Below are 25,673 nucleotides of genomic sequence, written 5' to 3'. Positions count from 1 at the left end.
TAGACTAGATCAAAACAAACAAAAAAACAAAAAAACTATGTATAGGAAAAAAATAAAAGAAACAAAAATATGTCATGTATATAGAAGGTAGAAATAAGTTCTTTTGTGTTTTAAATTTTTTTCTGTACTTAATATGCTTTTGCTTTTAATACCTGAAAAATAAATATCTTTAGAAAAGACAATTCATTAAGATTTTATATCAAACAAGAAGAAATGCATAGGGGTAAAATGGACTAAAACATCTTTCTGACCAGTGATTGAAACTGTGACAAATTATTATTTAAATCAAGACCACAAGTATTTCCTAACATAGCACAGTGGGAGATAAAAAGATGAATAGGATACACTTGCTGTCCATCAGGGGCTCAACATGTACTGGAAAAGAAAGACATACAAAGTTGGAAAATATAGTACGCGCAAACTGTGATAACTGCTATACTGGAGGTACGAAGTAAATGGGGTAAAAAGACACTGGGAAGTATAAAGTAAACTGAGCTGGCCTTATTATTGTCTTGAGAGCTATCTTTCAATGTGCAGAGGGCAAAGAAAAGCATTATTGCTAAAGCGTATAGCCAAAGCCAAGGCAAGAGATGGAAGACTAAAGGATAGACTTAAGGGAACAGCAAGTACTCCAAGTTACTCTGTATCTGTCAGACAAGGGTTGCAAGGCAAGGATATCCTTCACGGATAGGCAAACAAATGTGTGATGCAACTGGACGAAATACAAATAAGATGTGGTGGGGCCATGTAGTGAAATGGAAAAAGCTGAAGGCATTCATATCAAAATTTTTGTAAAATTCTGTAAAAAGAGCTGCGCCAGTCCTTGGTATGAAAACTGCGCATAAGAGAAAGGAGGACAGAGAAGATAAGCTAGAACAACAAGAAATTATGAAGTATTTGGACTTGATTCTGTAGGCAATTTCAAAAGAAATACTTTTAAAATAAATTGCTCATTTCAGAAAGGTTCAAAAATACATAAAAAAGAAAATAAGTATTTGAAAATAATCCATATCACCACTCCCAACGTTACCAGAAAGCAGTATCTTTGGTGTGTTTTTCTTCCATTCTCTTATTAAGATTAGGATTTTGCGTGTGTTCTATGTGTGAAATTGTGTAACTAAACTGCATTTTACCCAACTAATATTCAATCAAAAGAATTTATTCATGTGATGGTATAATCTCATTAAACATTCTAATGATTGCATAACCATTCAAATTTTATTCTGTCTTGATTGTTTTTTATTTGGATTAGGTGTAAATAAAAAAATATCTAAGTTTTCTGAGTTTTTGTAAAATCTATTTTTGTTTGTTCTGGGACATCGTCCTCTAATAGAGAAAAACTTACACTCCATCAGAAATTCATTTCTATTTTTTATTTTTTTAAGAGAGAAGGTCTTGCTCTGTTGTCCAGGCTAAAGTGCAGTGGCACAATCACAGCTCACTGTAACCTCAAACTCCTAGCTCAAGTGATCCTCCTGCCTGAGCCTCCCAAGTAGCTGGGACTATAGGCATGAGACACCACATCTGGCTAATTTTTAAATTTTTGTAGAGACAGGATCTCATTAGGTTGCCAGGCTGGTCTCAAACGCCTGACCTCAAGCAATCCTCCCACCTTAGCCTCCCAGAGTGCTAGGATTACAGGGGTGATCCACTGTGCCTGGTCTAATTTCTGTTTTGTTATAGTTTTTAAAAATCATCCCATTTTTTTCATTTATTATTTATTCATCTGGAATTCTGTTGATGACTGCTATGAGTAGAGGCTCTAAATTTATTCCCTCCCTCATACAAACAGCTAACCAACTGCACTAATACTATTTGTTAAATAATCCTCCTGCTGATTTGTGATGCTTCCTTTATCATTTATTTGTATTATAACTGAAATACAACTTGATTATAATTCTAAATGAAGAAAAGAATATGAATGGCAGTAACAAACAAGATTTCATCATTAGACATTACTGAATGTAATAGTTTTATATTTGGATTTCAGGGATAAACAATTGTAATTCGAAACAGCCAAAATATGCAGGTCTAAAATAACTTTTTTTTTTTTTTAAAAGAGACAGGGTCTTGCTCTGTTCACCCAGGCTGGAGTGCAGTGGCACAGTCCTCTAACTCCTGGGCTCAAGCAATCCTCCTATCTAAGCCTCCTAAGTAATTAGGACTACAGGCGTGCACCACTATGCCCAACTAACTTTTTAATTTATTGTAGAGACATGGTCTTGCTATACTGCTCAGGCTGGTCTTGAAGGTCCTAACCTCAAGCGATCCTCCCACCTCAGTCTCCCAAAGTGCTGGGATTACAGGCATGAGCCACCACACCCAGCCTATTTTGTTTTTTAATCTGCCACAATCATTCCAGAGCCCATTCATCTCTTTAGGTCACTGCAAGGATTAAATACATGTAACCTCAGCTATATAATCAAGCAGTAAACACTGTACAACTGACATCCCAAAAAAATTTCCTATAAAACTAGATCTCTCTTGCTGGGTTTCAGTTACAGTCCCTCCACAGGTCACTGCCTTCATCCAGAACAATTGTCTGAGCAACCTCTGAACTGTTCATACTACACTGCCAATGGTGGAATATACATTCTAACTTATTTAAAAAAATTGATGATAAACAAGTATAGAAAACTTACTTTATTATTTAAAGCAAGACATTAAGTCATACTTCTATCCAAATAGGTTGAAAATGTACAGAACTAACAACATTTCACATTTCATTTTAGAAGTTAGGAATCCCAAAATGTCTTTCTAGTTTAATTCCTCTCTGTCTTCAACAGGTTGGGATTTGCTAGGCTTGTATCTGTAGACTACAGAAAACAAGAAATCAATCTAGCACAACCCCTTCCTTCTTTAAACTTGCTTGCTAACTCACACCTTCTCTACAGTGCGTTATTAGATGCTTTTATATAATCTTTTTTATACCAAAGGCTCACATCTTTTCTTAAATAACTTAAGCTTTGAAAACTATCCAATAAAGAAACATAAAGCTGTCAACTTCTCAGATTCTACATATAAGAAAAGCAAACATAGAATTTTTATAAATTATATGAATACATTTTTTTCTTTTATGATGGGGTGAAGAAGGTGGAAGACAGAAAAAAGGTAAAAGAGAAGGGGAAAAGGATAAGATCAAGAGAGGAAAGACAATAGAACAAAAAGGGAATGGAGAAAAAATTCAGAGAGGATCAAAAGATAGGGAGACAAACTAGGGGGTTCTGAATTTCCCACCACAAACACCTCCTACTATATTAACATGAGTGTTATGAAGAAATACTTCCATCTAGAATTTATTAAAAATTATCTCATGTCTAATTTTAGACTGGAAAAAAAGGTAATCCTTTTATATTTATAAAATACAAGTTTAAAGAAGTAGATATAATACGAGACCAATGCAGATATTTTGGGGCCACAAAGGGTCTACCTAAAGTAGTGACTAGAAAGAGAACTGGGGAATTAGTAATTAATTATAAAGAGAGGAAGTACAGGTATAGACATCCAACAGGAATACATTTGTTATCTAGAGGGCAGTCACCTCAATAACGATTAAAAGCAAGGAATAGCTTTGGGAAGGGTGACTAAACAGATGCTACATACCCTAGGGAATATTAGCTCACAGAGACTGCTAAGTGAAAAACCCTGATCATTAGTATCATGAAGCCAAGGACTGAGCTCTCAATTTCGGAGGCAGAACCGAAGAAAAAAGAAAAAGAAAGTTAAGAAAGGAACTAAGAAGGAAAACCCAGGCTTAAATGGGCTAGAAGCAAAGGTGGAATAAGAAAGTAATATAGAAAAAAAACTGTAAATACTTAAGCATTCTGTTAATACCTGCTATTTAACAAAACCAAAGTGTTACCTATGATATAAATTACCCACTAGTAATCAAGTCTGTACCCAAAGATTTTCTTATCATGGTGAACAGAATGAAAGCTATAAATAGCTATGCATATACTATATGAAACCCTCCACAGAGGAAGGGCATCAAAACAAAACTGCAGCCCCAAAGAAAAGTGGCACCCAACACTAGGATGGGAGTGGCCAACCACCAAAGAGCAAAAGGGAGTTTTCTTTCTGTTTGGGGGTTCCTCAGGTCTCTTTTTTATAGTGGAAACTCTTTGGAGTTCTCTATGTTGTGTTTTTAAAAACTCTAAAAATCCCCTCAAGTAAAGAAATAGTGAACAAACACTTTATTACTCTACAAGAAAGAAAAAGTGATCAGAATGGTTGTTTAAAAAATTGAGACAGACATAAAAACCTAAATGTTGGGGGTGGAGGGTGGGCAGAGAAAGGGGAGATGTTGACCAAAGCGTTCAAAGTTTTAGTTAACCAGGAGGAATAAGTTCTGGCAATCTACTGCACAGCTAGGTGACCAAAGTTAATAATAATGTATTGTATGTATCAAAATTACTAAAAGAGTGGATTCTAAATGTTCTCACCCAAAGAACTAAGTATGTGAGGTGACAGATATGTTAATTAGCCTGATTTGCTCATTCCACAATGTATACACATATCGAAACACCACATTGTACCCCATAAATATTTACAATTATTATTTGCCAATTAAAAATAAAATAAATTTTTAAGAAGGCATAGTGCTTGGTTAATCTTGAATTCTTTGGAAGTGGCCTTCAGGAAAGAAACCACATCCCCCCAAAATTAAGTCTTAAAGATCACAGCTAAGTGCCATAACTGTCATATATGCCAGATTTCCCTCATATTTGTTTTCAACAGGCAATGCTAATTTGATGTCACAATTTCCAGAGGTTAAAAAAATTTTTTAAAGTATGGTAGTGCCACCAGAATTAATTTTTTCTTCCTTCCCTATGACAAATGAGAAATCATTAAAAAAATTAACATATTTTTATTAAGAGCACTGGACACTTCCTTATACTGAATGGTATATTATAAGAAAGTATACAACATGTATCGGTAAAATCCACCACACTAAGGGAAAAGGAAATGTAGGTGAATTTCAGGAAAATGTTTCAAACTTCAAGCTAAAGAAAATACTTGCAATTATAAATGCTTATTTGAATGCTAATAAAACAATGTATAATATCTTGGTAATACTATCTATATTAACACTAAAACATTCAAAAAGGTTGTCTGTAAAGAGAAACTTAACAATAAGCTATGCTTCTATGCTATTGAAAATGGTGTACCAAGGAAACTTAAATTTTTACTGAATACTAGTGTTTGCTGTTTTCATTTATAGCCTCAACCACATTTAGTTACTTACAACTTAAAACATTACATGAGTGGGAGGACAGTGGGAGGTGGGAGGAGAAATCCCAGGAAAACTGCACCAGACCTCCAACTGAAGTTGTTTGGTAGTAACTAAGTTAGCTTGTCCATTCATGCATGGATTCATTCTGCACTGGGGAAACTTCTGTAAGTAAGAGAGATATAATCCATACACATGGTTCTAATAATCTAACAAAGGAAACTACATAAACGTATAATTATTTTATTATAATTTTAACAAGTGGTAACAAGAATTAGAATTTAGAGGGAGAGTGATCAAGAACTTAATTTAAAGGACTCAGGAAAGGCTCCTTTTGTATTAATAGGTAATTGAGTTGAGTTCTGAAGGGGATAATTTGAAATTTACTAAGGAGGTGGAGCTCGCAGAAAATAGATCCGGCAAAAGGACAACAGGTGAAGGAACAAGGCCAATTAGAGTGGTCTATTAAGACCACTATCTAAATGCAATTATTTAAACAAGAGTTTGAGACTTCAAAATAGTAATTTACAAAACTCCACTGAAAGAGGAAACCAGGAGTAGTAAGGCTGCTAGACTGTTATAATGATAATCGTTTGCATCTTCTATCTCTACTGTTAATATATTCTAGTTTAGTTATATTCTAGTTATTTAAAATAATTGAATTATATGTAAAATGTTTTATTCCTTAATTCTTACTTTTTACTAATTTACTTAGGTCATTTATTTGAAATTGCTGATGCTTCACTGTACTCAGTATACAGATTATGAACATTTAGTCTCTTTGATGGGCAAATCTTTCAGATTTAATAATTGCACCCATAATACTGTACTTAATATGCAAGTACATCTCTCTAATCAAAGAGCCTAACACATCACATAATTTTTGGAAAATAGAGAAAAGTTTAAATAAAATCACTCATAGCTAACTGCAATACCCTAAGACCATCACTTATTAATATGATGTATTTAGATGTATTTACTTCACCTCTTACACAAACAAAATTTCAATGAGTTCATGCCGTCTGGTCTCCCTGTATTTGCCCTTTACCCATATTCTACACTCTCTTCTCAACACAACAGCCAAGTGAGCCTTTTAAAGCATCAGGTGGGTCTTATGTCACCCCTCTGCTCAGAGTCCTCCTGTGATGCCCATCTCACTCAGAATGAAAGCATAAGTCTTAATGCTTACAAGATCTGCAAAGCCCAACGCCAACATTTATTAAGTACTTACCATGTGCCAGATTCTATGGTGTTTTATATGAATTATCTCCTTTAGTTTTCATTACAATAGTATAAGGTAAGTACTATTACTATTAATACTTCTGTTTTATTGAAAAAGGAAATAGCTTCAAAGGTTAGGTGACTTGGGTGGCAAACTCAAGCAACTAATTACAGAATTTATAAGAATGACTTATTATACCACTACACTGGATTACCTCTCTGTGATTCTGATAATTTTTCACCTTAAAACTGTTAAATAAACAAGATTTTTTTTAATAAAAGTTACTGTTTAGTAAATGTCTACGCTTGGCAGAGAAATTTTCTATCCATCTTAAAGAGAAAACTAATGTAGGGGAGTATAATTACCTTAACGGTTCAAAATATGTCACAGAAAAAAATGGTAGCTTACATATAGTACTTTATAATTACAAATACATAAAGTAGAAGTGTCTGAAAATAATGTGCACCACGAGAAACACACAAAAGTATTTGATCAGTTATGGTGAAACTCAACACAATACTTTGATATTTTTTTTTAGCAGTAAGCATGTAAGTAGAAGAAAGCTTTGTAGCATATCTAAAGTAATAGAGCACTGATCCACTGAGGATAAAAGCAAGGAAAGGCAGAAAAAAAGAACACAGCCAAGTGCAACTTTATCTTCTGAGTTTCTAGAAACTCATATCCTATTGTGAAGTTTCATCAACATGTATTAAAAAACAAACAAAAAACACTACCTCAATGTTCCTACTGTCTTTGACCCTTCAGAATGATAGTTAGATAAATAACCTTTCTATTTCTAATTGCTATGTAGCCCAGTCACTATAATTCACTTTTCAACTGCTTAAAAAAATCAAATTGTTCTCAAATCAGATCATGGTAATGATTGCACAACTTTATAACTATACCAAAAACCATTTAGCTGCATGCTTAAAACAGATGAATATAACAGTATGAAAATTATCTCAATAAAGCTGTTTTATAAAAAATCAGAATCCACATAAGTGCTCAATAATTACTTATCAAATTAATTCTAAGTGGAGAAAATCAAGTGGTTTAAACATAAACCTAGGCAAAAAATATGACCATTTCCCCTTCAACTCTTCTATAACTTAAGCACTTTGCCATTTGCTTGCAACTTTAATAGCGAAAGTTCTCAAACTCAGTGCTACAACACATCCATGAAGTATGTTACAAGTAACTGGTTGCTAAATGATAAAGTACCAAAGTCTATAAATTATATACTTGTAGACAACATATAGAGTTGGGTTTTGCTTTTCATCCACTCTGACAGTCTGTCTTTAGTTGGTCTTATTTAAAGTGATTATTGATACAGCTGGGTTAACAATGTACCATATTTGTAACTGTTTACTATTCATTGCCCTTTTTCTTTGTTTCTATTTTTTGCTTCCCTTTCTATTTCTGCCTTCTCTGGTTTTATTTGAGTATTTTATGATTCCATTTTCTCTATACGCCTAGCATATCAATTATACTTCATTTAAATTTTTCTTAGTGGTTGCACCAGAGTTTGCAATATACATTTATGACTACTCCAAGTCTACTTGCAAATAACAATATACTGCTCCACAATTAGTGCAAGTACCTTATAACAAAGTATTTCTAACTCCTCCATCCCATCTCTTATTACACTGCTGTCATTCATTTCACTTATCTGTGAGCTATAATCACTGAATACATTGTTGTTATTTTCAACAATTATCTATTATATCAATTAAATATAAGAAAATAAAAGATTTTATTTTACCTTCTTTTCCTTCTCACTCTTCCTTTATATAACTCTGAGTTTCTAACCTGTATTGTTTTCCTTCTCTCTGAAGACCTTTTCACATTCTGTGGTGACACATTTGAAGTTTTGTTTGTCTGTGAAAGTCATTATTTCTCCTTTATTTTGAAGGTCAATTTTGCTGGACACAAAATTCTAGGCTGGTGGTTTTAGTTTTTTTTTTTTTCTTTTAACACTAAATATTTCACTCCACTCTCTTCTTGCTCGCACGGTTTCTGAATACAAGTCTGATGTAACTCTTATCCTTATCCCCTTTGTAGGTAAAGTCATTTTTCCTCTCTAGCTTCTTTCAAGATTTTCTGTCTTTAACTTCCTACTGTTTGAACAAAATATGCCTAGGTATAGAATTTTTAGTATTTACCCTGGTTGGTGTTCTCTGAGCTTCCTGGATCTATGGTTTGGTGTATGTCATTAATTGTAAAATTCTCAAACCATTATTACTTCAAATATTTCTTCTGTTCCTTTCTTTGTACTACTTCTGATATTCCCATTATACTTATGTTATACCTTCTGTAATTGTCCCACAGTTCTTGGATGCTCTGTTCCATCTTTTTCATTTTTCCTCTTTATGTTTGAGTTCTGAAAGATTCTATTGATGTATCTTCACACTCACAGATTCTTTCCTCAGTCATGTTGTCGTATCTAGTTTACTGATGAGGCCATCAAAAGCATTCTTCGTTTCTGTTAGTGTCTTTCATTTCAAATGTTTCCTCTGGATTCTTACTTAGAGTTTCCATTTCTCTGCTTACTTTACCTATCTATTCTTGCATGTTGTCCACTTTTTCCTTTTCAGCTCTTAGCATATTAATCATAGTTATTCTAAATTTCCTGACAATTCTAAGATCTGTCATATCTGAGTCTGATTCTGATGCTGGTTTGCTTCTTCAGAAAGTGGGCGTGTTTTTGTTTTTGTTTTGTTTTTTTGCCTTTAACGTGTCTTGTAATTTCTAGTGGAAAGCCAGAAATGATATATTGGGTAAATGGAACTGAGACATACCTTTATTATGAGATGGTATGTTTATTTGACAAGGAGTTTGGTTGTGTTTACTGTTTATTGTAACTGTGGTGTCAGAAGCTAAAATTTTTTCTAGGGTTGTTTTTATCTCCCCCCATTGTTTTGGGTGTCCAATGAGACTCCTTAAGTAAGCCCTGAGGCTTATCATTCTTTTAACTGTAATCTTCTGTTATTAGACAGGAGCCTTATTGATGTGGTGATAAAGTGTAAGGGGAGGGAAAGCATTCTAGAGTTCTATGATTAGGTCTCAGTCTTACGTAGTCTAAGTTGAATATTTTCCTTCCCTCACATCAAAGGTTAGAGGGGGCTGGAGGTGGATATTTTCCTTCCTCCAGGTCTGTGAGGCTTTAGTAAAGCCCCAGTTAATTAGGCTTTGGTAAAATATAACACTTTCCTTTGAGGGCAAATCTTGTTAAAGAGAACACAGAGCTCTGGGCATATTTCAAAATGGTTACTTTTCTCCTCCCCCTGCAGGAAGCACAAGGGGATTTTTCTCTGATATTCACAGTGAGAACCTGGTAGCGCCTGGAAGTTTAAACTGCTCCTAAAACTAGACTCCCTTTGAGTTTTTAAATCTCAAGATAGTCTACATTGAGCCTCCAGCAATTCATCAGCTCCTACCTATACTGGCTTTAGCTGTGGGCTTTTACTACTGGGATTCTGCTCCAGGTAATCTACGATTCTCTGTATCACCTGTCTCTCCAGTATTGAGAGCAGCTCTTTGCCCTGTAACCTCAATTCTCCAAAGGATCTAAGAAGAGTTGCTGATTTTCAGTTTGTTCAGCTTTTTTTTCTTGTTCTGATAACAGGAGTGAGGACTTCAAAGCTCTTGATGTGTCAGGCCAGAAGCCAGAAGTTAACAGACTTTATTATTGTTGTTAATATTAGGAAATGAGTTAAGACTAGTCCTGAAATACAACTCTCACTTATTTGTATTCTATTATGCTTTGCATATAATTCTGGGTTTACCCAAGGGAGAATTACAGGACAATTAATATCAAGCAGGTGAGGTCATCATTATCCATTGTTTGTCAAGGAAAAGGAGAGAAGATAGAGAACTGTTATCTGTATCCTTTGAGTTGTTTTCTCATCATGTCAATGGGTCACAGGGATCAAAAAACTACTGCCTGAAGGCCAAATCCAGCCACATCCATTCATTTATATATTGTCTATGGGTAATCCCCTGATACAATGGCAGAGTAAAGTAACAGCAACAGAGATTCTACGCCCTACAAAGCCAAAAATATTTACTCTCTGGCCTTCTGGAGAAAAAGTTTGTTGACCCCTGGGTTACATATCCCATACTGTCTTGCACATGAATCACTGGTATTTTGTGTGTGTGTGACTTTTAACTATTGACTAGGACTGAGCTCAATGATGACTATGGATTATGTGTTCAATTTGTATTCATCAATTCATTTAATACACAATTAGTGAGAATAAAAGTTTCAGTTTGGAGGAAGAGAAATGTACAACACAGGCTACTAAGACCATAGCGGAATTATATTCAAATACTATGAAAATTAAAATTAAGTAATTATTATTATTAATTCTACCGAGGGTACTTAAGAATGATTGAGAATACAGCAGTCCTCCCTTATCCTTCAGAGATACATTCCAAGACCCCCAGTGGATGCCTGAAACCACAGATGGTACCAGACCCTATATATATTATGTTTTTTCCTATGTATAACTATGATACAGTTTAATTTATTAAATATAAATTAAGCACATTAAGATTAACAATAATATGACAATTACACAGTAAATAGTAAAATAAGTAACAGTAGTAAGTAAATATTAACAGTAAGATAAGGGTTACTTGAAAGCCGCACCGCAATACCACTAACCGAGATGGCTACAAGTGACTGATAGGTGGGAAGCATAAGAGGTGTAGACATGCTAAACAAAGGGGACGATTCATGTCCTGTACAGAACAGAGTAGGATGGCATGAGACTTCAACATGCTACTCAGAATGGAGTGCAATTTAAAACTTACGAATTGTTTATTTCTGGAATTTTCCATTTAATATTTTCAGACCAGTTGACCAAAGGTAAGTGAAACCTTGGAAAGTGAAACCGCAGAAGAGGGAGGACTACTATACTGAAACTTGGCCACATAAGACTTTGGCTTAATATATTCTTTTTAAAGATGAATCCTCTAGTCCTGTGGTTCTCAAACTTCAGTTTGAGAATCAGAATCACCTGGAGGGCTAGTTCAAACAAAGACTGCTGACCATAGCCCCAGAGTTTCTGTTACAGTAAATCTAGAATGGAGCCCCCAAATTTAAATTTCCACACCAAGTTTCCAGGTGATGCTAATATGACCATAATTTGAGAACTTAAACCAAGTAGCATACTATAAAATATAATTTTAAAGCTGAAAGGGTCTTTTAAAGCAAGATTTTCAGACCAAAAGAAAAAAGAAAAGAAAAAAAGCTCTATGTTAGCAGTCTACGTAGCCAGTTTTATGAATTTGAAACACTGCAGGCCCTGAGAGTTTTTTCCTATTTTAGTCCTATTCTTTCAAGACTTTCCAAATAAATCTACCTCCTTCCTTAGTTGCCCTCATGCCATAGGTTTCCTTTGCCATTTCAGGCTTTAGCCATGACTCAACAAGTCACTTTAGCCTTGGGTCTTGTCTCCTAAAAAACTAGCTCAAACCCTCCACCAGGACCAAATTTTAAGGAAGCCATCTCCAGTTCAAAGTTAAAAGGTCTTTAAAATTCCAAGTTTCTCTCTTGGGAACTAGGCTGAGACACAGAATAACTAACTATTCAGTTTATAAAACCCCTAAATACTGTTGTATACTTACTCATGAAAGGTTACTGAACCATATAGTAGTTATCTGTTCAGTAGTTTTAAAATGAAGGACTCAATGGCTCTCACTTGGAATATACATTTTTTAATCTTGATATATAGTGAAAGGTATGGGACTTGTAGAATTGAAACTCTTAATAAATGATTACTTCCATTTCACCAATGCAATTTTTAAAAAGATCAATTGCTATAGTCCTCTATTGTGTAAAATGCCCCACGAGTTTAATGACGTGTGAGGAAGAAATTAACACATTAAATATAACACATACAGAAACATTAATATGTAGAAAAAAATAAAAATGCCTCTAAGAATGTAGTGAACAAAAAAGATATTCACTAGTACTTACCACTAAATGAGAAATAAAAAGGTGCAAAATGTGTTGCCTTAGCATCAAAGTATTTGTTGTTTATTAGAACAGCACTGAAAAAATTAAGAGTGATTTAGTGCTTAATTGCACAGAACCCACTATACAATATGAGGTCAAGAAAAGGCCATTGTGGATAAGAGTAGCTGAAGAATGTTTCACAGTACAATAATTTGAGCTATGACTTCAAAACCAGTTAAGATGTGATTAAGCAGGATTTGGAGACAGGGAAGTAGAGATTCCAGAAAAGATAAAAGCATGAACAAAGCAGAAACAGAAGTAGGACCACAAAACATAAGGCAAACAGTGAGGGTGCCTGCTGGACTGAGTGGATGTTGAATGCTGGTGAACAGCAAGAAATAGGATTGGAATGACTGTATGGGGCTAGATTACACAAGCTTTTGAAACCTGGCAGGACTCCTTAGACATGATATTTTGGGCAAGAAAAAATTACGGTAGGTTTTTAGAAGGGGATTACATGAAAAAGATGTTTTAAAAGACTTATTTTGACAACAATATATGGCATAGTTCAGTGGGGGAGAAAGGCCAAGGGCAGACAGCAGCTATGTTTCTGCTATAATAATCCAGGAATGAGATGGTGAAGCACTGAAGTATGGTTTTGGCAGTGGAAATAGGAAGACAGAGGGAAATTTAAGTTACATTGCAAACTAGGCAACTTCTTAAAATACTAGGCATGGGGATGAAAGAGAAAAATCAAAGATGAAACCAATACTGACAGCCTGATAGAAGGAATAGTTGTTAACTACTATCAGAAGAAGAGTAACTGTAAACGGAAGCAAATCAAGGTGGCATGATACCAAGGCATAGAAGAAGGGTTGTTGTGAAATGCCAAGTTTAAGGTGACAGGGGTGGTGGCTACCTGTACTCTGTCTGGTATTCTGCCCCAGTTTCCTACCCTCCCCACATCCTTTTCTTCTCTTTTATTACTTTATATTCTTTTTTTTTTTAGACAGGGTCTCACTTTGTCACCCAAGCTGCAGTACAGTGTTATAATCATAGCTCAATGAAGCCCCAAACTTCTGGGCTCAAATAATCCTCCTGCCTCAACCTCCCAAGTAGGTGGGATTACAGGTGTGTGCCACCATACCTGGCTAATTTTTAAAAATTTTTTGTAAAGACAGGGTCTCACTATGTTGCCCTGGCTGCTTTCAAATTCCTGGGCTCACGGGATCCTCCCACCTCAGCCTCCCAAAGTGCTGGGATCACTGCACCTGGCCTATATCCTTTCTTCTACTTTGTAAATCAAAATTTACATGAGAGGATTGTGACTGGTTGGTGGAAATCCCATTCCTTAGTCAAGCAAACTTTCTTCCAAGCTAATTTCCTCTAATTATTCACATTATTGGCAAGGCTCACTGCTATCAACAACTTTGAATCTGATTCCTGCTAGTGAGAATAACAATGTCCCAGTAAGCATACTGTTAAGTGTGTTTGGATCTATAGTTCTTCTTTTGATTTTCCATTAAGGCCACTATCCTGACTTTTGCCAATATTATGTCCTCACTGAGTCCCTCCCTCATCTAACTCCGTTATTTTTTATACCACTGATTATGCCACTACTGCATTTAACAAAATCTTACTTTTTGTTAAATTCAATTGATGATGCATATATCTACCACAAAAGAGGGTGAATGTTTTAAAGGTGGAGATAGTGTCTTACTAGTAATACTTTTTAATCCTTCTACGCCTTGTATGTAGTAGATATTAATATAAATGTCTATTGAATTCAGTTCCCCCTGAGCACTTGAGTCTATAAATGCGGGATTAATTTTTGAGCTTCTCAATTCTTAAAAATTTGTACATGTAGAATCTGCCTAAATGTTGCTTGCTAGTAGCTCCTGCTTCAGAAAAAGGGATCAGACATTTAATAATCTGACAGTGAAATTTTAGATCACAGATTGCATTATAAGCTATTAATAGATCTAATGACCACAATGAAATTAGGGAAGTGATTCATTTACGTTAGCTAAAGCGTCTTGTTGAAATATGTTTCCCAGGTTCCCAAAAGCACCAACTGTACTCCAAGTAAGATGTTATGTCACTGAAGTGACACTCTTATCCAATTAAATTGTTAAATTTCATATATACTGCAAAAATAATGGCAAGTTCTTGGCTGCCCCATATACAAATAACATATTTTACTGTCACACTGTAAATTACTCATTATATACCAATTGCTTTGTTTGAGATATATTCAGTCTCTGAATTCCTTTAAACTTTATGTATTAGAAAACAAGAATGTTTCATTTACATTCAATCAAAACTCACTAAAATGGAATTATCTCAGATAAAGCCAGTGTAAATTACCAAAGGAAAAAATAATTAAATTATACAACTCAGATTATTGTTCCTGGGAGTTGAGGAAAGGTACATGAGGCAGTGGTTCATAAGCTAGATCTTAAAGTTAGACACTTATATCAGCAGAAAAAAGAGAAAGTTTCTTGAAGTAGCAGGTAAAGAGACCAGCACACACCTAAGCAGATAATGAAAGCAAAGAAAAAGGTCAGGATAATGCAAACTGAAGTAGCCACTTAATACAGTAATCCCCTGTTCTCATCTTGTAGCTACTTGGAAGTACAAGGCACTCAAAGCAGAAAAGCCAGAGAAAAATAAAAAGAAAAACACAAATCCACAGGCTCTCCATGCTTGCTTTGTATCTTAAAATAAGGTATCATAAATGGCAACACAACAAAGCCCTATTGGCATTGCAATCACTCTGATGCTTTATAACAGAGCTCAAATTTTAAAAATTACTGATTTCAGAAAGAAAAGGGAAACAATTACAAGGTATGTGTACCATTACCTCCTATTCCCATGCCCTTTATAGGCATCACTAATCAATCAGATTTAGCATGCAAGTTCAAATCCATTTGCTAATCCTGTGTTGGAATGAGTGTAAAGGTAATCCCCTTTGCTATCTAAACCCTTGCTATACAAACTTAGACAACAAATGGGTTCAGATTTTTTTTTTTTTAGGTAAGGCTATTTGAAGGAGATAGTATGTCATACCATACGGACTCATGCCTTCCAAAACTCCAAGATGTAACAGATTGGAATCTGTTACTCTTTGACCTCTCACTCTCTGAACTCAGGAACCAAACCTGAGATTCGAATAGCAAGGAATGCCTGCATGTTTTCAGTTTGCTCTCAGATATGGGGAAATATAAAACCTCACCTCCCACACAACTTTTTGTAACATATATATAGGAACTACTGTAATAGATGCCTGTTGTAGATATTGTACATAATTAACCAAATCTCAGGATGTTTCTATTTCATCTTAGGAGGTATACAGCTCACGAAACAGAAAACAGTACATGCCTATTTAATTAACTTACAGAAAAATTAAACCATGTTTTAAAATTCTTCTTTATGTGGATTGAGGTTGAGTGCTAAATATCTCAACTCATAATCAGCAACCAAGTGCATTAAGTCCTTAGAACTTATTGTTCCTCATTTTATTATCTTACCCAAGGCAGCAAGATTCTTCCTCCTATTGGTTGGCCCATGCTGTCCATCTTTAACCTGAACTCTTAGAACTCTCCAGATAGCTGGAGAGAAAGCAACTAAAAGACTAAACATAGAATGGTAGAAAAGAAGGCACTGGATAGAGTGCTCTACTTCAGTCAGAGATGTGCAGTAATCAGCTTACTGTCCTATTCTTTATACTCTACAAAGTACAGTCTGTCACAATTACCTATTAAAATGTCTACCCTAGATGAAGAGGAATAGTTGTGATGCTCAACCCTACACTAACTTATTTTGAAAAGAATACACACTTTTCTTATTTATATAATCAAATTTACAATTTGATATTTGCTACTGCCTTAAAATATTACATTATTATTGTGAGAAAAAATTAAGTATGGAATACCTCTTTATACAAAAAACAAAAGCACCACACAAACCGCTTCCCTACTACAATCTCTCAACCAGCAGCTTAGTAAACTCTCCAATAACCAGGATTACTACATAGCCTTACATATTTTTGCATAATAAACAGCTCTTAAAATACTTCAAATATAACACACGTTCAATAAATATTTGCAGACAATGTCACCTAACAGAATCTTTACGCAAGGTAACAATAAGTGAATAACACCCCAGGAAACACTGACAAATCCTAATAATCTGTCCATTGAAAATGTTCTGCTGATTGACTGTGATAAGTTAATTATGTTAGTCTTTCACTATGCTTTGCAGTATGTTTCATTATTATTGTCAATATTAATTTAGTAACAGAGTTATAGAAATTGAAGCTAAAGGAACCTGCACGGTCATTTAGTGTAACCCTTTCATTTTATAAATGTAGAAACTAAGGTCTACTTTTCCCAGAATTCATACTTGGACACTTGTCACTTCTTTCCCTGGTCCCCTAACTGAACAAAAGCAAAGTTTTATCACACATTTTTGCTTAGGTTAATTTTACAAAGTTAATATTATAAGTGAATGGGCATTCCTCGAATGCCAGTCTCTAGCACAGTACTTTGTATATAGCAGATATTCATTTGAGTACTTACATACTGTTCTTGTTTGAAGTGCTTAAATTTGAGTAAATGATAACGCTTATTCTAATTTTTATTTGTACAATTTTAGTGTGCAACATTTTTCTAATATAAAAAGCAATGTGATGCAAGCTTTTATTCACAGCATATTTTTCATTACAAATAAGGCACTTCTGTTTCTTCTACCACCATGAAGTTCATTTTCCCCAATAATGCCAAAAACTGTAATAAAAGTAAGACAGAAACCAAATCAGTTCTGCACATACCATCATTCAAGACACCTTCCAATGGAGAGGGCAAACTGGTCAATTATTTATACAAATACATCTCCATTACCTAACCTAAACAAGACCAGAAAATTGACAGGCTTGAAATTGCTTAATTTGCCTTTCCGGTCAACAGGGAAGACAATTTAATCAGTTTCAAATCATGGGAGAGCAAGAAACTGCCTTCTTTCTGGAATCAGGAACACTTGGTGTTGGGACACAACCAACACAGCTGACCTCAATTCAGACAAGCAAAAAGCACCCTAAGTTTTCTGCATGCTTGGTATAGAACACAGGCTGAACTCAGGTTAGGTAACATGTCAACCAACTAATCAAAATATATGAAAGTCAACTGATGTACTTGTCCGTCTCTATTTTTAAAGCAAAATGAAGATCGTGACCTTATGGTTAAAGTAAACTCTAAAGTCATGAGTTTATAGTAAATGTTTCCCACTGCAGTTGAAAGAACAATAACTATTTCTCAGACACAGCTAATAAATTGCCTGACCCAGAACCAAGGACAAAACTGAACTAATGTGTTCTAGGACAGGGGACAGAAATCAGAACTAACATGGCATCACTGTGTAAACCTTATGGAGTACCAAACTTTGCTCACTGTAGCTAAGATGGAAACAAGATAATCACTTAATATCAAGAGGTTTACTGTTATCACAATAAATAAGAAAGTAAAACAAAATCGCTCAATTTAGGTTTAAGTTAGAATTTAGAAAACATCCAAAAGGGACCACATATATAGTTCTACTTTGATTATAATTCTAAGCCTAAAATGTACTAGATTCATGAATTTGTATGCCTTACAGGATTGAATAAAGACAAGGAACTCTGACCCCAGCAGTTTCCAGGGTCGGATAAGGAATCAGAGGAACCCTACAGATCGTATCATTTGGTTTGGTTTATTTTCTCCCATAAAGTGGGTAGAACAATGATAGATCTTACAGGACCATTTAAGAAAAGGTTTATAAGATCTTATCTGCAAATAAAGAGTTACATAAATAAAAATAAAAATTGATAACTAATTCTTTTAAGAATCTGTGAATTTGTTTGAGTAAATACAATATTAGAATATTTTCTACAGGCCAGGTGTGGTGGCTCATGCCAGTAAGCCTAGCACTGTGGGAGGCTGAGGCAGGAGGATCGCTTGAGCCCAGGAGTTTGAGGTTGCTGTGAGCAAGGCTGATGCCACAGTGCTCTAGCCTGGGCAACAGAGCGAGACTCTGTCTCAAAAAAAAAAAAAAAAAATTTATATATATATATATAAAAGAATATTTTCTACAATAAAATATCAGGTTTCATTTCAACTTCTAGGTAAAAGTTTATTACAGGTTGAATGTCCCTTATCTGAAATGCTTCAGACCAGAAGTGTTTCAGATTTTGGATTTTTCTGGATTTGGGGATATTTGCATATATTATCTTAGGGATGGGACCCAACTCTAAATACAAAATTCATTTGCTTCATATTCACCTTATACACATGGCCTAAAGTTAATTTTATACAATATCTTAAATAATTTTGTATAGGACACAAAATTTTTACTGTGACTTGTCATACAGGTCAGGTGTGGAATTTTCCACTTGTGGAGTCATATCGGCACTAAAAAAATTTCCATTTATGGAGCAATTCAGATTTTGGATTAGGGATTATCAACTCTGTACCTAGGTTACAGCCTCATTGCAAATATGCTATTCTCTCCCACCCATGTAAGTATGATCTATTCATAAACATAACTAATCACACAAGCAGAAGAAATTGCAAATGTTATTTTCTCTATCATATTTTTCCCAGAGCAATTTTATTCTATCAGAGTTTCAAGTAAAACTGCTTTAAAAAGGTAAAGAATAGCACTTAAATTTTTTTTGTTGTTAATTAAACTAAATACAAATTTTCATTTTCTCAGACACTGGGAAATAGGAGGATGGGAAAACTTGCTTTGGTATTCATTTCTGAGGTAACCAAAGAGGGGTGCAATGTAAGTTAAAGTTTGCAGTTAGGTTGGGTTGTGGCTTTGTTTTAGGTTGCCAGTATAAGCCTTCATCAAAAAAAAAAAAAGACATGGGTTACTAGTTTTCTTAATTTGAAAAATTTATTTTAGAATTCTACTGTTTAGAAAATACAAATAACATTCTTATAGCATATTCATCATTAAAGTACACCCCTACAAATAAATCTCTTTTCAAGTAAGGAGTGTAGGTGATTTGGATCTTTTGTCTGTGAAGTGGAAATGAATAACTGTGGATTTGTAAACCTAGACTTAAGTTGAAGGTATTCAAAAACATACTATAGAAACATAACAACACTATCAAGTTAGCAGTATCTTTTATTTTCTAGAACTACGTTAAAAATGCATTATATTTCCATTTCTTAAGAAATATAGTTTCCAATCTCATTAACTACAATGGTTTCAATTTTGAATATTTTTTTTCAGAGGCTCATTTAATGCTTGAAATTACAATGGACATACTTTTATCCAACAGCATTTTAGTTTAATAAATAGAATAAATTAATTATGAACAGAGATAATAAATAACTCATTGTCCAGCGAAAGGCCTACATCACATACTATATTTATATTTGTAGAGTAGGAAGACAAGTGCAGACTTGTTTGTGATCTGCAAGCCCAGTAATTTAGAAACTATGATCAACCTAAATGCAAAACCCATTTGATTATTTTTAAATATCACATTTCTTTTGAATGCAATTTTAAGTTCTCATTAGTACTGGTATCAAAGGATGATACAGGAAATAGTATAAAACTGATAATCCCTCAGAACATTATCAGGTGATAAAATAATTGGTAAAACAAAATTATTGCCTCAAAAATGTGAAATGAGAGAGCTAAGGAACTGCAATCTTATGTGTTAAAAATGATTTAAATTTAATACATATATCCCATTTTTTAGAAGATGGTAGTAAAGAAGCTTTCCCTTTTTAACATCTTTATTTTATATAGTCACTTGAATGATATTAAATCTGGTCTTATGGAGCAGGGTATATGAGGCTATATATTAAATACATCTACTAATATTGTTTATTATCCACTAATGTTTATTCTAAAGTTTCAAATGTAACATAAAAAATCATTTTTGCAAATAGGATTTCTAAAGTTGAAAATGAAATGGTAGTAAGTATACCATTACAATTTTAAAATAAAGATACAAAACTGCACGTTTTGGGATTCAGGTGTTTGTTGACCCTTAGTTTCTCAAAGAAAGTACCAAAACTGGAGTACACTTAAAAAGTTTTTCTCATGTTGAAGTCAAAGCAGTTAGACTGTAATGGATGTGTAAATATCAATTATCAATGAAAGATATTTAACAAATAACGTGATTTACTAAAAAATGCACTCCACTATCATCATTTTTCAAACACTTTAGCTGCCTATACAACTCACTCATTTTAAAATTATATAGTGAAGATTCCTTTCCCCTTCTGTTCTCATTATAAATTAAAACATATCTTACTGACTCAACTTTTGAAATTTACCATTCTGAAGAGATTTTAGTCCTTTAGCTTGGATGTCCCTCATCTGAATATAAAAAGGTGCTTAATTCAATCTAACTTAATGATTTCAGAGACACTAAGTTACATCACCTTAATAGGAGTAAAAAAAAAAAAAAAACAAAAAAAACAAAAAAAAAACTGGTTTTGTGGAAACCTTGATGGTAAGCAGGAAATCAACCATCTCTTTATTTAAATTCCAGCTTTAAAAGGGGGCGAGGGTATCCATTGAATAAAGCCTGCTTTCTCTCTCTCTCACACACACACACACAAGACAATCATATTTATCTGACCTATTCAAGTGGCCACAACATGGCTATTGTCAAAGCCAAAAAAATTCTCCTTTAAAATATTTAAACTTCATTTTTAAATTAAAACTGAAAGTAAGATGTTCAACTGCCAACTACTGTGTAGTATGAAACTATTAAAGCCTGCACTGACCTACTTCATATTAGTATCATGACAACATGGATGCATGCCAAGAAAATAATAAATTACTATCTAACAAGCCTTAATTTTGTATTTAAAAAATTGTCACTGTTTTTAAATATATAAATACTGTACATGCAAATACTAGTTGCTTTATGATACATTTGTTTTTAAATTGCAGTATAAAAATAAGGAGTTTTGATATCCTAGTAGTCATATTCAATTGACTGACCTGCAATATTTCATTTCCATTTTCAAAATCAGGGCCTTTTTTATACTAAATTCTATTTTTAAATTTCTATTAAAAGCAATCTCTTAGACCAAATTCCAAATATTGCTTTCCATTTTAAAAATAGTGCTACACTTTTTAAAAACATCAGTTAGTGAAAAATCCTACAAAATAATGCAAGTTCATGTTCAAAGAATATTTGCAATGGCTTTAACAGAGGATGGACTTAACTCAGTGTATTTAATTATTAAAAGACTGCCACCAATCTTAAAGAGCTCAATCTAATGCTGAAATATTGGAAATTTTCATACAAGTACAATAATAGCAAAGGATATTCAACCTATGGTTTCTTTTAAAAGACACATGAAATGGCAAGACTTTGAGTCCCCATTTATTTAAATTAAAAAAAAAAATCACTTTACAGTGTAAGCTACTACCTTAAAATATTTTACACTAAAGAAGCACTTTTTTCACAATCAATACACAGAATAAACTCCCTGGAAGGGAAATTTAATATCAGAATAAAGGAGGCAAAAATATCCAGAAACAGCAGCTAACCCAACTGAAAGGAAGAGGCACATTAAATTAGGTTTTGTGCTGCATATTAATATTCTTACGCACAATGTCTGTTTGGTGAAAATTCACAATACACTTCTTCCTCCATGACTGCAAAAAGGAGTAAACACATTTCACATTCCCCAGTTCAAATTCATGCTAACATCATGCAATATGACTTAATTTCGACCCATAGTCCTCCTACACTAAATGAAAAACACAAATAATTTGTTTATCTGCACTCCACAATTGAGGAAAGGGTAAAAGCATTTTTTGGCTAAGGAGACCAGGGGCTCTAGCGGTCCTACAAATATGCACCGACTCGGGAAACCCACATTCAATGAATACATCAACCTCCTCCTCCGATCCCCCGCCCGCCGCCTCTCACACCCCCACCGCCTTTGCTGCAGAAATGTGCCTGGGCTTTTTTACCCCAGCGATGGAGGATCCTCTTACCAGATGGAGTTCTTGATCTTGTGTTGCAGCGCGCTGGCCTCTGTCCCTGGCAGCCCGGGCACAAGGGCTGGCAGGGCCACCCCCGAGTTGGGGGCGCTGGGGGGAAGCTGCTGATGGGCATCAGGCTGCTGTGGTGGCGGCTGTTGTTGTTCCTCTGCCATCGCTGCTGGAGGGGTGGGAGGGAGGGAGGGAGGGAAGATGGGGGCTCGGGGAAGGGTGAGGAAAGAGACGGGGAGGGGAGGACGAAGGGGGGAGAGGAGGAGGAGGGGGTGGGGGGAAGAGGAGGAGGAGGAGGAGGAAGGAAGCTGGATAAGCTAGGCCTTTACCCCAGGGCTCGAGTGAGTCGCTTTCGCCTGCCGCCTGAGGGACATCACCGGGGAGACCGAGCGGCTCCTCACGGCTGGGGCGCTTCACCGAGGGAGAGGCATGGCGGCGCCCCTCAGCCCCCCGCTGCCGCCGCCGCCTCCTCCCGTCAGCGGCCGGGGCTGGGGGGGTGAGGAAGGGGCGTTTGATGACGAGGTGGGGGGGCAGGCTCCCCCCAAAATCCAAGGAGAACGGTTGCTCAGGGACTTCTCGGCCCGGCCTTCCTTCTTTGTCCCCGGGGCTTTCTACTCCGGGGTCCCCACGCTGCTTCAGCCCCAGGCTCCGCTCCACGCCACTCCCCACGCCGCCGCCACTCGCTCCCGGCCCCGCCGCCGCCGCCGCGGCCGCCGCTGCCCTGCCAGTCCCGGAGGCAGCCCAGTGCGCGCAGCCGCACTGCGGCCCGGCGCAGACCGCACAACACCTACCGCCCCGCCGGGGGGGGCGTGGACGAGTGTGTGCGGGTTACGGGCGCGGGGGGCCGGGAGGGGGGCGCACGGGTGCGGAGGGCGGGCGCGGGCTGGCGGCCCGGGAAGCGCGCCGCCAGGGGCCAGGAGGGGACTGGCCGAGCTGGTGGAGAGCAGGAAAACGTGGGGGAGGTGCTGGCGAGAGAAAGAGAACTTGCGTGAGGAGGAGAAACCAAATTTAATATTTGGCGTGGAAATGGGATTTTTTTTTTTTTGGCATCTTCAAAGCAAGTGAAGTAAATTAACCAACATTATCCCTTCCTCCCCTTCGCATGTGAGGATTACTTCCTCCCTGTGTAAATGAAGAGAACTGAAGTAGGTAAGAGGATAAGCTGACTTTTCAGAAGCCCCCAAAGAACACCCGTTGGAATTAACCACCCCTTAGGTAATTTGGTCTTGAACGGAAATCGCAAGTCAGGAGCTGGGTTGAGTGCTCCTGGGTCGGGCATTCAAAGCCCTCCAAATCTGGCCCCACTTTAGCTATCCAATCATCGCCGCCTCCATCCCCCTGCAAGAACTCCCGGCTCCAATCAGTGAAGTCTCCATGCCATCCTCAACGCGCAGCAGATTCATTCTTCCTTAGTGCCTTTGCTCATGCTGTTCCCCTCCACCTCCCCACCCCACCCCATCCCCTTTCCAGGAATGCCCTCCCTCCTCCTTTATACCGCTCCCAATTCAACACAGGCTCTAAGGCACAGCTCAAGTCCTGGCTTGTCAGGGTCTCTGGCAGCCAAGGCCCCTGCCTGCCTCTGAAAGAAACGCATGTAGTACTCACAACATGGAGGCTAAGGCTTCAGCCACAAGCTCCTTCCTTTGGAGCCCGTTGAACAGCCCTCCCCTCCACACCCCTCTCCCCCACCCCCTTTCCATTCATACCTAAGCGATAGCTTTGCCCTCTGAGAGTAAGACTCCCTGCCGCAAATAAGGCAGTCCCCTTTAAGAGCAGAAGAATTGGCTTTTCTAGGTGGGGCTGATCAGGGAGGCCTAAGCTGCCTGGGTGTAGAAGACAACAGCCAAGGCCTCTGGCACCAGATGGAACAGCTGCTCAGCTCACACTGACCTTTCTCTGGGCCTGTGGGTGTTATGAGCCCTTCAGCTTTAACTTTTCTGATAGAGTTTTTATCAGGTTTCTACCTGTCAGATTCTCTGGCCGCTTTCTTGCTGTGCATGGACTTTGGGCTGTGAGGCACTGCCACCTTTTAGACTCCTAGTGGGTGGTGAATCTGATTGGCTTGGGTTGCCTGGCCTTTGAGTTCTCAGTTCCCTGTCTAGGCCTGAAAACTTCTTGCTTTTGTCCACTGTGCCTTCAGGCCTGGCCCACAGACTCAAGGCCCAGACTCATCCTGAATGCTTGCATATGGGGGGGCGGGGGAGGTGCAAAACATTGTTCCTACAGGAGGACCCAGGCTTCTTGGATTCCTTTGTGCTCCAAATCCCACTGCACTGTTTGTATCACACAAGTGAATCCCCTTTTCCATAACCTAAGGTCACTAGTCGCTTAGCCACTTTGGGAAACTATAGGTTGTTTATGAAATTCGTTTTGCATACATGCCTTCATGTCCTACGTAAAGATGGTATTTTTCTGGACCAAATTGATAGCCACGGTATGCACTAGACAGAAGCTTTGAAGAAGAATAAAAATAGCTAATGTTTGTTGAATACTTGGTGCCAGACTAGCACTTTCCACACATTATCAGAGTTATTCCTCCCCCAAACTGTATAATGTAGGTACCATTATTCCCCCTATTTTACACATCAAATGAAAGCTTAGAGAGGTTAAATAACGTTCTTAAAATTACCCAATTAGTAAATGCAGGAGCCAGGATTTGAATCCTAGAAGTTTAATTCCAGAACCTGCAAGCTATGCTAAAACTGGGATTATACTGAAAAGTCTTGAGTGTGTGTGTAAACCTTATATTCACGGGGAAGATGGAGGAAGTAAAAAGGCATTAGGGAAAGTTGCCGAGTCCCCCGGGTTCTAATTTTTTACCTTGCCAAGAGGGAATGATGGCTCCAAGTTGTCACACCCTGGGGGGAGATCCTTAAGGAGTGAGAGACTCATCCAAGGAAGGTTAAATATCTGAGCCCTGCCAAAGGCCTTAAGAAAAGGAAGCTGAGAACCAAGACTTTTTTTTTTTTTTTTTTTTTGTAAAAACTTCGCTACCGGGTGTCACACAGGCTGGCTTCCCGAGTGCAACTTTTTAGAGTTTTTAATAGGTTCCATAAAAGAGCCATGTTACCCCAGCAGCCTCTAGAGGGCTCAGCAGAGCTGCAACCCCGAGCTGCCCTCTAGCGGCGGTGCTGCCCAGAGTGTGTTGCTGAGCCTTTCGGGCCTTCAAGGAGCAACAGGTGGTTGGAGGAGACACCTGGAGCTCTTAGGCTCAACCAGTAAGGAGGGGAGGCAGATACTCTCAG

The 25,673-nt window shown here is 36.9% G+C and overlaps 2 protein-coding genes across 2 annotated transcripts in view; one reads left to right on the top strand and one right to left on the bottom strand.

Moving 5' to 3' along the window:
* The window catches only part of RFX7 (regulatory factor X7), a 138,465-nt gene extending 115,873 nt beyond the window's left edge, over window positions 1-22,592 (bottom strand). Inside the window, exon 1 of the mRNA XM_069459553.1 lies at window positions 22,432-22,592. Coding sequence (XP_069315654.1) covers window positions 22,432-22,592 — 161 coding nt within the window. The remainder of the gene's footprint in view (window positions 1-22,431) is intronic.
* A 687-nt stretch (window positions 22,593-23,279) lies between these two features.
* The window catches only part of TEX9 (testis expressed 9), a 161,824-nt gene continuing 159,430 nt past the window's right edge, over window positions 23,280-25,673 (top strand). Inside the window, exon 1 of the mRNA XM_069459542.1 lies at window positions 23,280-23,577. The gene's annotated coding sequence lies outside the window, so the exon portion shown is untranslated. The remainder of the gene's footprint in view (window positions 23,578-25,673) is intronic.

The sequence above is a fragment of the Eulemur rufifrons genome, chromosome 2 (genome assembly GCF_041146395.1).
Source record: "Eulemur rufifrons isolate Redbay chromosome 2, OSU_ERuf_1, whole genome shotgun sequence".
Classification (NCBI taxonomy): Eukaryota; Metazoa; Chordata; class Mammalia; order Primates; family Lemuridae; genus Eulemur; species Eulemur rufifrons.
The sequence above is the reverse complement of the archived record's forward strand: the minus strand, read 5'-3'. Positions and strand labels throughout refer to the sequence as shown.